Source organism: Halichoerus grypus, chromosome 10, assembly GCF_964656455.1.
Source record: "Halichoerus grypus chromosome 10, mHalGry1.hap1.1, whole genome shotgun sequence".
NCBI classification, from domain to species: domain Eukaryota; kingdom Metazoa; phylum Chordata; class Mammalia; order Carnivora; family Phocidae; genus Halichoerus; species Halichoerus grypus.
In genome coordinates this window covers 70,019,856-70,035,750 of record NC_135721.1, presented here as the reverse complement: position 1 = coordinate 70,035,750, position 15,895 = coordinate 70,019,856, and the positions used below count along the sequence as shown (strand labels likewise).

The 15,895-nt window shown below is 44.5% G+C and overlaps 1 protein-coding gene across 1 annotated transcript in view; it reads right to left on the bottom strand.

Annotated features, from left to right (window-relative positions):
- Window positions 1–10,125, bottom strand: part of LHCGR (luteinizing hormone/choriogonadotropin receptor) — a 54,459-nt gene extending 44,334 nt beyond the window's left edge. Inside the window, 1 exon segment of the mRNA XM_036069221.2 lies at window positions 9,974–10,125. Within this exon segment, the coding sequence (XP_035925114.2) occupies window positions 9,974–10,125 (152 nt within the window).
- Window positions 10,126–15,895: the final 5,770 nt, after the last annotated feature.

Here is a 15,895-nt window from a genome sequence, read left to right as displayed (position 1 = left end):
TTTCTGCCTTCACTCACACGGTCTCCACCATCTGGCACATCCTCCCATCTCTGCTGGTCAGCTCCTACCTTTGGTTAAAGGTCTCTCTCTCAGGTGCTCTGTACTTTCCAGAATATGCCCTCATCACCAACTGCATATGCTTTCTCTCTGGAAGCAGCATCGTGGGGCAGTGAAGACTACAGACTCGAGCCAGAACACCTGCGTTCAAACCACAGCTTCATTCATAAAAGACTGATGATACTAACTACCCCAGCGATTTTTGAGATTAAATAAGGAAACGTTTATATAATACTAATACAGCATCTAACACAAGATAAGAGCACAGTAAGTACTTCTAACTCACAGCTGCTTACTGTGAAGGATTCAAGCTACCCCAGCTACTTCTAGCGTCAACTCTAACCTCCTTGTCAAGGGGAGGGGTTTGGTGAGGGTGGGGGCTGGTGGGTTCAGAACGTTGGGATGGACTCTTCTATTTGTCATGAGTCACGCTTTAATCTATAAAATATCTGTGACTTGTCCCTGACTCTTAACTTTCTACTGATTATAGATACGACAACCGAGAGGGAGGGTAAATACATCCACCTGGTACCTTTCTTTTGGGCTCAGTTATCTCTTACAGGTGTCACCTGATAGCCCTTTTAAGAAACGATAAAGAACAATTTTCCATTAAACGTTACAATCCTAGAGAACCACTCTGCAGAGCTCTCATTTGCTCACTGACTTTAAAAAGTTCAGTCAGTTGGAACCCTCCCATGGGGAAGTGCAATTTGGGTGACTCTCCTCCAAGACAGACTTTCCAGAGCACCCAAGAAGCTGTGAGGAGCTTATGAATTATACCGTGAACCAAAATTTTCAAGAAGATTCACTGGATAATGGATTTTCCAAGTTATTTGTGCAACAATTAATTAAAAATATAAAGCCTCCGAGGAAAACGGTAAACACATCTAAGCCCTCACTCAAAACCCATTTAAAGTTTTCTAAAGACACAAAGCAAAATAACCCAATCTTTACCCCCTAAACTGAATTCTTCTAGCAATAATATAACATGACAAGAATAACTCTGGTAAATAAAACTACATGTTGAATTCTCCTCAGGGAACATCTGCATCATCTATAATCATTTTTCAAAAGTATTTTTTAGAAGCTGAGAATATTATGTTGTCAGGACCGTGACACTGAAGATATGCTTCAGGAAACTCTTTCATTGCAAGCTCCAGTTCCAGACACTTACAAACCTTTTTTTTTTTAAGTGAGCCTGTAAAAGCTGGTTGCAACTGATATACTACATACTTTTAATTAATCTGAGGATGGATTTAAAGTGAGTGAAATGGGGCACCTGGGTGGCTCAATTGGTTAAGCGTCTGCCTTCGGCTCGGGTCAGGGTCCTGGGTTCGAATCCTGCATCGGGCTCCCTGCTCAGTAGGGAGTCTGCTTCTCCCTCTGCCCTCACCCCGCTCATGTTCGTTCTCTCTCTCTCAAATAAATAAAATCTTAAAGAAAAATGCCTGAAATTACTGGCATGTGTGCCTTCACTTTTCATTAACTCCTCAGCTCTGGTGGACACCAGTTTGTGTGGCTGTCTTGCTCAAAAATGCCCCTTCTTTAGAAGCATCTCATTGTGGGAGCATTTCATGGATTGTGAGCCTATGCTCTTGCCTTGGGGGTGGGGCCTGAGGCAGTCAGATTCTCTCTCTCTCTTTCTCTTTCTCTCTCTCTCTCTCTCTCTCTCTCTCTCTCTCGGGGATTTCAGACTTGTAATAGACAGGACTCTGTGGAGCTGACTCATTGTAAAGGTGGAATCCAGAGAAATGGGAACTGATCTCTTGCTGCGAAAATGCCAAATGCTTCCTGGATCTTGCCCACATCCTTCTACCTTCCTCCTTATTCGTCTATCAAGTTAACCTCTGATGATTAAATTTGTCAGAGTTGATTTCCGGTGCTTACAAATAAGAAAAGCCTTAACCAGAGCCCCGCCGACCTTTCCTGGGGGAAGTAATGCTCTGTTCCATTGAGGATCCATAGCGAGGGGTGTGGTAGTCAGTGAGAGAGCAGAAGGCTCTGAATAGTGATTCCCCGGTGGCCTCTCCAAGCTGGTGTCAGAGAGCAGGACTGAGCTTTTGGGAAGACCACACTGGTCTGGCTGCCCCCGTAGAGAGCGAGGCTCAGAGAACTACAGCTCAAGCGATGCCTCCACCGAGGTTTCTTCATTACTCAGACTAGAAGGGCTGGCCCCCTTTTCTGAGCTCCTACCAGACTTGGTTTATAACCTTCCCCACCTTCTGCATTCCTCTGCAGTCATCTCTCTCTCCTATGGCTGAAGACTAGAAGCTCTTGGAGGGCAGGGACAGTGTCTACAGATTCTGCACATTGTCCTGTATGCTTCAGTATATAGTTCCCAGATGGTCTACAGGTCTGCCCTGAAGGTCTTGTGTGTGTCAGCCTGAGCCTTGGGATAGGGAATGGGGAAAAGTAAGGACCCAGAATGGATCAGATGCTCTAGCTGGATACACAGGACTAATCCAGTTGAACAATAGAAAACAGCTTCTAATCAGGTGTTAGGTGGCATGTTTGAAAGGCAGCTCAGCCTGGACTGAAAAGACTAGCATATCAGACTCCAGGCAATAACGAGCTCTGCTATTTTGAGATTCTAACTTATTCACCCTCCAGGTTGAGAAGACCTAGTGGGTCATTTTCCTCTAATTAACACCTCTGAGGAACAAAACTATTCCACCAGGCTTGCCCCTTGGATGAGAGGTATTTTCTGTTCAACCTCATACCCCAGCTGTGGGTTTGCAGTGTTCTCTGTACCATCAGATTGTTACAATCACACTTTGTAGTTATGTGGAACCTTTATTTCCTGGTACTTTTGGCTCTGCCGGCTTGGCTCATTTATCTTCACTACAGTCAGCCCCGCTCAAGGGCAGGAACCATCCTGCCCCTTTTATAGACGGTGCAGAGGTTTTATCACTGGCCCGAACCCATGGTGCAAGTTAGGGGAGGGAGACCTTGTGCTAGAACTCGGATCTGCCCAGTCTTTGTCCTGTTGATCAATTCAGATACGTGGAAGGCTGCCTTGGCCCCTACCTTGTCATACCAGAGCAGCCCTACCCCTGTGGGCTCAGAAATCCTGTCTGTTGCGGCTCCTTAAGTAGAATTAGGAACCTAGGGGTCACCTCATTTCATCAGAGCCAAGGACAAATGTCACAGCAGCGGGGGGGTGGAGGGGAACCAAAAAAACCCCTTCATTCTGAAAGTTGAGTTTTACTTATAAATTGGGCTTTTCTGAATTTGGCTCAGGTGGCATTAAAGAGCTGTGGTTCAGGACCACACAGAGCACAGCTGTGAGTGGTTTGCTGACTGGGAGGGGGTGTCCTCTCCCTGTGAGGCAGAAGCTGGGAGGAAATGAAGCCCATGGAGAGAAGCTGTTAGAAGCTGCCCACCAATTCAGAGAGCCCACCTGCCTGGTGGGTGAGGTGGGATTATTTTAATTCTCCTCTTAAAAAAATAGCTGGTGAGAAATTTGCTAAAATCTGCGTTAAGTATGATTTTTTGCACGCCAAGGGGAGCTCCCAGAACAGAATACATATGCTTCTGTGGAGCCAGCCCCCTTGGGTCTGGAAGTGAGCAGCAGGGTCTCTCTCCACCACCATGACTCACCTGACTTTAAAGTTCCATATGTAAGGTTATAGTTACACACTGCCAAGACACCATCTGGTGCAGCCACTCTGATAGATTACATTTTGGAAGAAAGGCTTTTGTGTCTCATTTCAAGACATGAAAAGAAGCCAAACTGAGACGCTTGGGAAGAAGATAGAGGGGGGTAAAGGAGAAGAACTCGAGCCCTGAATTAATCTGACTTACTGCTTTTGAAATAAAAAAGAACAAGGCAGGAAAAAAACCCAAGGAATTGTTGCTCTCCAAGGGGGGAGCTGGGTCCTATGCCAAAGGAATTGGTGTGTGAACCTTTTTGGCTCTACACTTCCACTGAGATTTTGGGAACTCTGTTGCTTGCCTTTTTAGTGTTCTGCTAGGGGCCATCATTCACTGTCCCCAAAAGGATGATTTTTAAACTAATAAAATCTGGTCCTTGCAAAGCTTCCCCCACGGAGTCTGTTTATAGGCACAGCCAGGTTTAAGAATTGCCTTAAAGGTGTGGCTGGGAGACTTGAGTCAGAAGTTCAAGATCAACCTCTACCTTGGGCCTTTGCTTTCATTGGGTGTGTGGGGGCAGTGGTGTTAGGAGCTGGGACATGAGTTTTATGAATTCGGAGATTTTTTTTTTTTTTTTCCGGGTCAGGCCCAGCTGCATGGAAGCTGAGGGCAGGGCCAAGCTGTTGTACTTGCAAGAACTTGGTAGGCTTCTCCATGTCTTGTAAACTCTTACCTTGCACCCTGGACTGGGAACCCATTGGTCTCAATCTGGGCTCCTAGGGGATTGTTTTGGTTGGTTTTAATGGATCCTGGGCTGAGGATTGATTTTTCTCTAATAAGTGAGTTAAAATAAACAAATAACAAAAATCAAAACAGTTTGGATGGGATATACTCATATAGTCTTGCTTCTTTAAAGCTGATACGTTTACTATGCCCGTTCAGAGGATAGACTGGAGGTCTGTGAAATCTAGAACCTAGATGTTGACACAACACAAAGAACTCCCTCCATGACCCACAGCACCTCCTCATCTCCCCATCCTGTAGGATGGAGATTTTTAAAATGATGTTTAGATGCAGTACATGATAACTAATATACATTTTTTTTTTTGCATTGGTTCATTGTTCCTATTCAGCTGTTTACTCAGTTTGATAATCATAATAGTTCAATAAACACTTGAATGTGTGTTGAACGTGTGCTGAATGTGAATCATAATACCCATAAAATTCTGGGATTCCTAAGTGGAATAGGATCTCTTCAAGTGGTTGTGGTTCTTACTTTAGCACAGTGATTCAAAACCAAGGGTGGGGGTGGATCTTGCCCCCTGTGGGGCATTGGGCAAATGTCTAGAGCCATTTTTGGTTGTCATAATTTGGGAGGGCAGTATGACTGGCATCTAGTCGGTGGAGGCCAGGGATGCTGCTAAACATCTTATAGTGTACAAAACAGCCCTCCACAATAAACAATTATTTGGCTCCAAATGTCAGTTGTGCTGAGGTTGAGAAACCCTGCTCTAGCAGAAGAGGCTGATTTTGAATAAATGGTTACATTATGGCAGGATATGTGCAAAAATATAGGTAAGTACAGGGTATCAAAGGATGCCTGTATGGGAGGGAGGAGACATAGGAGAAAACTTCATGGGGAAGTGACTCCAAGTCATGATTTTTACTTAATGTCTTTGTAATCAGTTGTCCAAGAATGACTCTGATTGAAAATTTATTAATTAAGAACTATATATTGGGATTTTTTTTTTAACTTTGTTTTTGTACAACCCTCTGGGTAATGTAAGCAAATGTTTCTGACGATTTTATATTTTCCTTTAAAAAAATTCCCCTAAGAGCCTGGGAGAGACTTAAAAAGCTCGAATCCATTCAGCTTATTCTTTGCTTCTCAGCAAGGAATCTGAATCTACTCTAACCTGGTGTTCTTCCACTGGGACTCTTCTTCCTTTCTCTCTTTCACGGTTCAGCCCCATAACCCTTTGCACGTGAAGTCTTCCCTTGGAGATTTCAGTCCATAGTAATTGCTTTGTTCTCTGAATTCCTAGACCCTTGTTGCCTCTCTCCTTGGCCACACCACTCTCTTGTGTGTGTTTCTATCTAGATTGTGGACTCCTCGAGGACTGGGACCATGCCCTTTACCTGTACATCCCTCTACAGCATTGAATGCTGTTCTGGACCTGATTTTCACAGAAGGTATGAGAAGGAGAAATACATTCAGGAAAGATGTCAGGAGACTAACATCTTCCTGTAACATTGGATTGATAGATACAGCACATTTTATCCTTCCAAAGACTTTGGATTGTGTCTTATAATAAAGTTTAAAGTTTAATCTCTGTTCAGTAGGCACGACATGCAAAAAATAAATTGCCATTATTATTATTAGCATTTTGTAACTAACAGATTTTTCAGAAGCTATTTCCATATCAAGAAGATCAACCTTTCTGTTGTCATAGAGACAAAGATCTTAATATAACCATGGCAAGGTGAAAAGCATTTTTTTCCCCTCTCCTTCCAGTTGTCTGAAACTAATAAGAAAAGGAAAAGGAAATGTTTTAAATCAATTTTTTTCTTTTACTCCCCCCCCATTAGAATGAATGAACATGTGGGAGGTTATTTTTTGTATCACATTTTAGATTTTAAATACCTAAGTTTTTAATAAAACATGGAAGAGGTAGAAAGATATGAATGATTGAACAGTGCCATTTTCAAAATTTGTAAACAGTGGGCTTGTCAATGACAAACAATCGTAATCCATATTCCTTTTTTCCCCCCTTTAAACCAAATAATGGACTTTAGATGGAAGTCTTACAAGGCAGACTTCCAAGGCCTGAAAGATTAAAATACAAGCTAGCACCTACTGAGAGGCAATGATGAATTCTAAAATGTTGTGCAATAATACTTGGCTCCTCCAAGCCCCAGAAACAAGAGTGCTGCCCTTCTTTCTGCAGAGTCAGACCCTGTGCGTGACTTCATAAGACCCTATCTCTCTTCTTCTGGTTGCCTTCTTTCATAATTTCGGCTTTTTTTTCTGGCAAACCCCTGATAATTTGTTATTCATAACATTTTTTTCCTATCTTGTAATTACAGTTTACCATTTCATTCATTCATCGTCAAGGAAAGAGGATTTCAGTATGAAGCTGTTCACTTTTCCTGTCTTCTGCCTCAATGCGAAGTTATACCTTTATCCATCCCCCCAGGACTCAGAAGCATCCCTCTCTCAGGTTAACCCTTCCCCTGTGATCTGAGATGACACTCTTCTCCCACCCTCACAGAGATCTTACTCCATTAAATATATTCTCCCCCGGCCCTCCTATCTTCAGTCTGTCCTCCATGCATTCCTTCCCTTATTCCTCTTTGAAGACAAAAACGAACAAAACCTTTTCTCAATCCTGCATATTTTCCATATGTATCAGAGTTTGGGCTTTTAATTTGATCATAGCTGCCTTTTGCAATAAATAGGTATTTTGTATGTGTGTGTGTGTTGGGGGGGGCATGAGGAAGGAAAGTATATGGCAAAGGAATTTGAAAACATACTCTTGCTTTCCACAAGATTATATCCTTCATGGAGAGTAATATCTTGGTTCTCAAACTTTAGCATGCATCAGAACCACTTGGGGAGCTTGTTAAAACACCAGCTGTTGTACCACATCCTCGGAGTTTCTGATTCAGTAGATTGGGGGTCGGCTCAAGAGTGCGCTTTTCTAACATTTCCCAGGTGATATTAATGGTGCTGGTCTAGGACCACACTTTGAGTAACATTGCCTTAAAGTAACTACCCTTCTATCCCTTCTTATGTATTTCTCTTGGTATATGAATGGATGATGAGGTCACTTTATCGTGCCCATAGGGTTCTCGCCTAAAGGAGGATTACCTGATGTTCAGGAAGCCTGACCTTGTGAGGGGCAGCATGCTTGCTGACCTAAGGTGTCTACATGTCTAGAAGATGCTCTTAGTGTGGATGCCAGGATAGTGTGTGTGTGTGTGTGTGCGTGTGTGTGTGTGTGCGTGAATTTAGGAAAGGGTACTTTTCTTACAAAGACAAGCAAATATAAAAACACAATTAACAGTCTTTGCTACTCAATAGCAAAAGGGGACCTTGGTCAGGTTATTCCAGTTCTTTGGACCTCAGTTTCTTGCAGTCTGTATGATAAGTACTGGGCGAGTGAGAAAGGCTGTTAGTGGTACAATCATTCATAAAGGCAAGACGGGAGGTTTGTCAGGGAAGGACAAGGGCTGGGACTTGGGGGGCAGCTTCCATGAATTTGTTGATTGATTGAAACCAATTCTCTCAGCATGGTCCTCACCTTCAGGGAATTGAGCTGACAAGATAATTAATGGAAACTAATTAATATAAACCCCTTAATCTTTAAACTGTATCCCTCAACTGCAAACATTGCCTGAAGGCCACTAACTTTCTTTCTTTCTTCTTTCTTTCTTTTGAATCTCTCTCCCTCTTTTTTAAGATTTTATGTATTTGTCAGAGAGCGAGAATGAGAGATAGCAAGCACAAGCAGGGGGAGCGGCAGGCAGAGGGAGGGAGACTGGCTCCCCGCTGAGCAAGGAGCCCGATGTGGGGCTCGATCCCAGGACGCTGGGATCATGACCTGAGCCGAAGGCAGACGCTTAACCAACTGAGCCACCCAGGCGTCCCAAGGGAGAGAGAGAATCTTAAGCAGGCTCCATACCCAGTACTGGAGGCCGATGTGGGGCTGGCTCTCTCAACCCTGAGATATGACTTGAGCCAAAATCAAGAGTGGGATGCTTAACCGACTGAGCCACCCAGGTGCCCCATGATCATAGGCCACTAACTTTTTGAGGGGAGAGGCTCAGCTCCTCAGGAGGGAGGGGAACTCCCTTCATAAAGTGGACTCTTGACTGACTGCTGGGGCCCAAGGAGACATGGGGGATTGCCTCTTTCCTCCCCAAGAATGGAATTTCATCACTGCCAATGGTTAGAATATAACCACAGCCCCCACCAGCCTAGTGCCTTTTGGATACTTTTACAGTACTTTTCTTTCTTTTCTTTTAACAACTTTATTGAGATATAATTCATATGCTGTAATATTCACCCGTTTAAAGTGTACAGAATGGTTTTTAGTATGTCTGTGGAGTTGTGCAATCATCACCACAATCTAATTTTAAGCAACTTTTGTTATCCCCAGAAGCCACGGCCATTAGCAGTCACTGGGCCTTCACCCCTACCCGGCAGCTACTAATCTGCTTTCTATCTGGACATTTCATGTAAATAGAATCATATAATGTGTGGTACCTTTTTCTTTTCTTTTTTTGTTAAAGATTTTATTTATTCATGAGAGAAAGGGAAAGAGAGAGAGGGAGAGAGAGAGGGAGAGAGAGAGAGAGAACAAGTGCGGGGAGGGGCAGAGGGAGAGGGAGAACCGGACACCGCCCCCTTCCACACGGAGCCGGATGCGGGGCTTGATCCCAGGACCCTGAGATCATGACCTGAGCGGAAGGCAGACGTTGGACTGACTGAGCCACCCAGGCGCCCCACTGTGTGGTACCTTTTTCTAAATCGAAGAGAAGAGACCAGGTTGACACTCTGATACACTAGCACTAAAGGCCCTTCGTCTCTCCACCCCAATCGCGTCAGTAAACAACTTCCTCCACCTGCTTGCTGATGTATGCAATTCTTTTAATCACCTCTGTAAACGGGAGGCCTGGGTGGTGTGTGGGAGGTGTGACAGAAGGCACACCTTGATCAGACAACCGGAGAGAACTGCAAGTGCGTCTGGGAAGGGGCAGAGCAGTGGCTCATAAGCTTACTAAGGTGCGCCTGGGCACTGGTTGGGAGAGGCGGCCAGCCAGCAATCCCGGTTGAGTGACTAGGTCACCCCTTGCCATAGGGCGCGCCAACCCATGCCTAGAGGAGCGCAGGGTGCCAGAGGCCACAGTAACCTTCACCGCGCTGGCTGGCGCAAGGGTCAAAGACGGAGACAGCCGCTGATTGAGAAGCATCACGCCCGGTCCCCTTCCAGCAGCAGCAGGGAGCAGGCCTTACCCCGTGGCTTCTGGGCAATTCCACGCCCCTTGCCACAGCCCCGACGGGGGAAATCGGGAAATCGCGGGCCTGGGGTCGCCAGGGGCTGCAGGGTGCGCCCGCAGGCGGGGCCTCCACCCAAGGCGCCGCGCGGGATGGCAAAGACAGTCCCCAAGCTTTGCCTTCTCACCACTTTAAAAGGTGGTGGAATTTGATAGGGCGAAGCCGTTTTCTCCAAGCTTCCAGGTAAAGGGGGCCAAAGAGTAGGGAGACAAGGTGGCCCGGAGCGAGCGAGGGTGCCGGGACGGGGCGCCGCGTACTCACAGTCGGGTGAGGCCGGCCCGCGGGCCGGGGCAGCGCAGGGCGCCGTCGGGCGGGCAGCGGCAGGGCTCCGGGCAGTGCGCCCCGGGAAGCGCCCGCGGCAGCAGCAGCAGCAGCGCCAGCAGCGGTCGCAGTGTCGGCACCCGCCGCCCCATGGCAGGCGAGCGTGAGCGCGGGCTCTGGCGGCCGCGCGGGTGCCCTGGCCAGCCCCGGAGTGCAGCCCGCGCCCCTCTCCCCGCCCCTTGGTCTGCCCACCCCCTCTCCCGCGCCCGCCCGCCGCCCTCGGCTGCTGAGACCGTTGTGCCCCGACCTGGGGTAGTGGCCTGCGACCCCCCCACCTCCTCCTTTCTGCGGCTTTCCCTGGCCTGGCCTGGCCTGCCCTCCAGTTATAGGAAGGGGAGTGTGGTAATGGTGAATGCTTCGGACGAGGGCTGGGGAGTTCTGAATTCTCACCCAGGCCCTGCTGCAATCGAGTGTGAAGTTGAGTGAGATTTGTCGCTTACAGGAACGAGAATTCTCTTATTTCATCTGTGAGAGGAGCAGACGAATACTCTACCCCGCACCGATGCTTTTCCTTTCCTTGGTTCTCAGCCCTAAAACCTTTCTCCTTCTCCCCCACCAACTCCCTCCCCACAAGCAATCTCTGTCCTCTCAACTTCCCAAGTAATTTCTCTGTATTTTTCTTGGTAGTAACCACTTTTTTTCCTTATAGTATAGCTATTTGAGTCTGTTCTCTATCTCCACTATAGATTGTGACGTCCTGGAGAGCAAAATCCAGTTCAGATTTATTTTTCTATCCCTGGCTTCTACATGTTAAGTCTCTAATAAAGATTTGTTGAATGAATGAAAGAGTGATGATAATGTACAGCAACTGCCCCAAGGAGAGGCCCCTTACAGGCTAGACCCTGTGACAGGTGCCCTCCTTCCAGTCATGTCTAAACTTTACAACAAACTCCCCAGGCGTTTGCAGCAAGAAAAATGATGTCGGGAGAGGTTACGTGACTTCCCTGAAGTCACACAGTTCTTAAGTAGTGGAAACGTGTTTGAACTTACATCCATCACCCACTTTATCTTACCAGTGCAAAAAATCACTCTGTGATCTGCATATGAAGGATTTAGAAAGGAGACAATTTTATGGTTAACTATGGGAACGCATCATTTCCCCTATTCAGTTTCATCATTAAAACGCTTTTCCTTCCGCCTTTACAATGACTCTGTTTGGACTCTGGAAATCCTGGAAGTCTTGCTGGAAGAGGTGGACTTTGAGAGCCTAGAAGGCGTCTAAGACTCTACAGACAGGAAGTGAAAGAACAGATTTCTTTCTTTCTTATTTGAAACCAACTCTCAAAGTCAGACTGACTCAGTCACCAGTATGTAGTCGCTTGTGAGTTTTTTTGCCCAAGGAAGGTAGATTTTTAAAAATTATTATTAAAAAAATGGCTTTCCCCACATTGTGCTAGATAGCACGAAAAACAAAGCTTATGCCTATAATACTGTCTTTCTTTTTCGGATCCCTCTCTCCAACTGCTTAGTTGATCTCACCCTTTCATACTTCTGCATATGCTATTCATTTTTTAATTTTTTAAAAAGATTTTATTTATTTATTTGACAGAGAGAGAGACAGTGAGAGAGGGAACACAAGCAGGGGGAGTGGGAGAGGGAGAAGCAGGCCTCCCGCTGAGCAGGGAGCCCAAAGCGATGCGATGTGATTAGGTGCTCGACCTGGGATCCTGACCTGAGCTGAAAGCAGATGCTTAACGACTGAGCCACCCATGCGCCCCTGCATATGCTATTCATTTACCTGGAATGATTTTTTTATTCCTTTCCCATATCCCATTAGTTAAACTCCTGGTTTTCCTTGAAGACTGAGCTCAATGTCATTTTCACTGTAACACCATCTCTGACACAACCTAGCTGAGTTTGTGCCTGTGACACCTGATTCTATAGTCTGTAATGTAACACATTGTAATTATGGCTTTAGTTTTCCTTCCCCCGTCTATTGATCTTAACATTGCTTGAACATGTCATAGCTTCTAGCTTCTAGTAGGTGCTCAGTCTATATCTATTGAATAACAGAATGAATAAGTGAAACCCAAGTGCAGACCTCTAGCATATGTTTAGTAAATCATCTGAGAAGAACTTAACAGCCTTGCTTGATTTATTCTCAACCACACTGGATCAATCTGGATAGGTATCAGGTAATTACTCATGACTACTTTGGGGTCACATATTCTCTCCTCTTCTAATTTGTCAAATTTTGGTAGGGAAGTTGGAGTAGCACTGGGGTTTTCAAATCTTTCCACCATGTATCTTGAATTGTAGGAGAGAAGGAATAACTCACGGTGGCTGAGTGGTATTTATTTCAAATCTTACATTTCATGCGGCTTTTTCTTTTTCCTTCACAGCGTATCTGTTATGTAAAAAGAATGGTTGCTTCCACTTGCCCCTGAAGAACCATTTGATTCTGTGCTTGGGTATCCTTGGGGGCTACTTATACTCTAATAGGAGAAGGACTGGGCCATCAGGGCATCTGGATTTTTTTTTTTTTTTTCCTGTTCTGTCATCAGCTGTGTGACTTGGTCTTTGGTTTCTTCATCTAAGAGGAGGGGTTGGAGTTCACAATCCCTAAGGCTCTTCTAGCTCTAAAATGCAAGGTCTTTGTGGACAGTATTAGTGGTGGAAAGAGTCAGACTGTGTACATTGACTTCTTATTGCTTGTCTTGGATTGAAAGTAAAATCCTGTTTATGAAGAGGGTAAGTTGTTCATTTCGAGGAGAATTCACAACCTTAATGAGTTTTCATAAAATTTTTCTATCTGTGATTAATTTCAGTTGGATTTTAATTATTGTGTCAGTTCTTGCAACGTACCTATGTACCTATTTTAACAAAATTACATTGAATTGTTTGTTATAATCACAAAAGTTTGTTACAATGGAATTTACCTCTCCTACTCACTAATACGTGACCTATTTAGACGAGATATTTTTAAATCTGAAGGGATTCTGTGTACTATAACTATGCTTATAGTTACTTTTGTTACAGAACTTCAAAAGAGCATGACCCACAGGGATTGCTATTATATTTTACTGACAAACTAAAGTTCATGGAATTCACAAGAAGTTTATCCTGCCTTAGAGATACAGAAATATCTGATGCCACAACTCAGAAATCCTAATAAAACTCTCCCAAATTCTAGAGCAGGGCTTCTTATATTTTAGGATGCAAAGTATCATTTGGGAAATTTTAAAGACAAAGACTCCTGGGACACCCTCCCCAGAGAAATTCTGATTCAGCTGGTATGGAGTGGGGCCTAGGAGTCTGCATTTTTTAAGGGGGGGTGGGGCAGAGGGAGAGGGAGGGAGAGAGAGAGAGAGAACCTTGAGCAGTCTCCACACTCATCATGGAGCCCAACTAGGGGCTCAGTTTCACAACCCTGAGATCATGACCTGAACAAAAATCCAAAGTCGGTTGCCTAGTTGACTGAGTCACAGAGGTGCCCCCAGGAGTCTGCATTTTATTTTATTTTTTAAAGATTTATTTATTTGAGAGAGAGAGAGAGCATGAGTGGGGGTGGTGGTGGTGGTGGAGGGGCAGAGGGAGAGAGAGAGAATATCAGGCAGACTCCCCATTGAGCAGGGAGCTGGAGGCTGGGCTCAGTCCTACGACCCATGAGATCATGACCTGAGCTGAAAGCAAGAGTCAGAAACTTAACCGAGTGAGCCACTCAGGTGGCCCTAAGGAGTCTGCGTTTTAACAAGCACCCCATGTAATTATGATTCATGAGGTACTCAGAGCATAATTGGTGAAACACTAAAATGGAAATTTTAGAATTAAATTTACCTCAGGAAGACAAGGCTCAAGAACCTTACTAAGGACTCTGAATGAAGCCTAAGAATTTTGATGCACTGTTAAAGAAACATGGCATATGTAAGCACAAGTATACAAATAGTAGTGTGCATTTGTGTAAAATTGCTCAATTGGTTGTAATGCTGAGGCATTTTTTTAAAGTAGCAATCAGTTTATTTTAATTTTTAAATTTAAATTTATTTTAATTTGTCAGTGGGGGGAGTGAACAATTTCACAAGATTATGGATCCTATTTTTCTTTTCTTTCTTTTTCTTTTTTTTTTTTAGAGGGGAATCCTATTCTTCTTTATGCCTGACTAGATCAGAACTCAGTAGCACTTGATGTCATACTAAGACATTGGAGTTGGAGGAAGTCAGCAAAATAATAATAAAAAAAAACCTCAAGTAGAATAGGCAAATTTTCTGATTCTTGAACGTATGTCCTGTTAGTACCGGAACAGATATTTGTTCCTCTTGAAAACAGTAGTTTTACCTGTCCCTCAGAAGAAAAGGTGAATGTAGGGCAGAGGAAAAAAAAATGTGTAAGGAAAGAAAAATACAGTTACCCCTGTGAGCTTCTCACCTTGCCACCTGGAACAAAACCAAACAAAACAAGAAAGGTGACCCCTGCAAGTTACACTCAGAAATTTTGTGCAACCCCTCTTGTAGCTTGCTTGGAAATTTCGTTCTCCATTTCACTGTCTACATGGTGTGAAATCAGAGACGTGATCAGCTGTGCCCACCTCCAGCGCTGCTCTGGGGCTTCTGTGGCCTTAGGAGGAACTAACTAGAAGCTGCAGGCTGATGGGCGCCTGGGCCCTGGTCCTGGGGGTAGGTCTGGGAGTGGAGGGTGAGACCTTCCTGGGGCCTGAGACTCCCTCTCTAAAGCTGACACACTTTCTGGTCATGATGTTGCCCGAGGATGTGAATGAATTGGCGGTTGCTGTCCTTGTCTCATGAAAAAAGCCCATCTGCTCTGACAGTGACTAAAGCTACAGAGAGAAAAACAGAGATGAGAGACCGATGGGGGCAAACCGTCTGAGGCCAGCACCTCCCTTGGACTTCCCAAGTAATGAGCCAATACATTTCCTCTTTTGCTTAATTAAGCTCGTTGGAGTTGAGTTTCACTTGCCACCAAAATTTCTAACCTCTACTATCTCTACTGTCTGTGACCTTTCTTTGACCCACTACTTCCCCCACCTGCTCTCAGATAGGGAAGAAATAGGGTTTTTCTATTTTTACCTCCGTTACAGGACTCATCGCAAACACAGTGGATTTTTTCTCCTTTGCATTGACAGTATTTATCGACGTGCTTCTGGGACTAAACTGGTGGAGGGGGTGAATGAGCAAATGAATGATGAATGAGTGAACAAAGAGGTGGTGGGATAGAGCCACCTGCTTCTTCTTTTTAGAGAAGCTGCACTTTGCTAAATAATTCACCAAGCATTTTCTTTCCATTTTAGAGAGGGCCTCCTAGTAAACTTGTGACCTTGGTGTAGAAATCAAATTAGGTAGAGCCAACAGGAGGAGAGAGACAAAACTTTCTGAAATGATGAAATAAATCAACAATGAAACAGGATTTGATTTTTAAAAAAATGGATGTAGACTTTATCGAAGTGTATGCCACAGGATACTGGTTGCCCGCCATGCTAATTGGCAGTATTTAGGGAAAAGTTGTCAAAGCTGAAGAAATTTGGGAAAAACTGGGTTAAAAAAGTTAAAATTTTGTACTAGAGGATTTCTCAGAACTTTTAACATGCATTCTGAATCTCTAAGAGGGCTATAGAGTATACGTGGAGGATAGATGTTTCTTCAGGACACACTTCAAGAATACTGATTTGGGAATACACCTTGAGACAGCTGATTTATTCACAAATTTTCAGGTGTCTGACTTTTATGGCAAAGAACCCCTTCAACTGAACTGGAAGCCAGAACCTACCTTTGCATGGATATAATGTGTGAATTTGGTGGTGAGAGGAGAGATTGCCCTTATCTGTCTTCTTCTCCCTCTGTTCTTTCATGTGGATACTCAAGGTCTATAAATCCCAAAGTAATCAATATATCCCTCTCTCCATTTTAA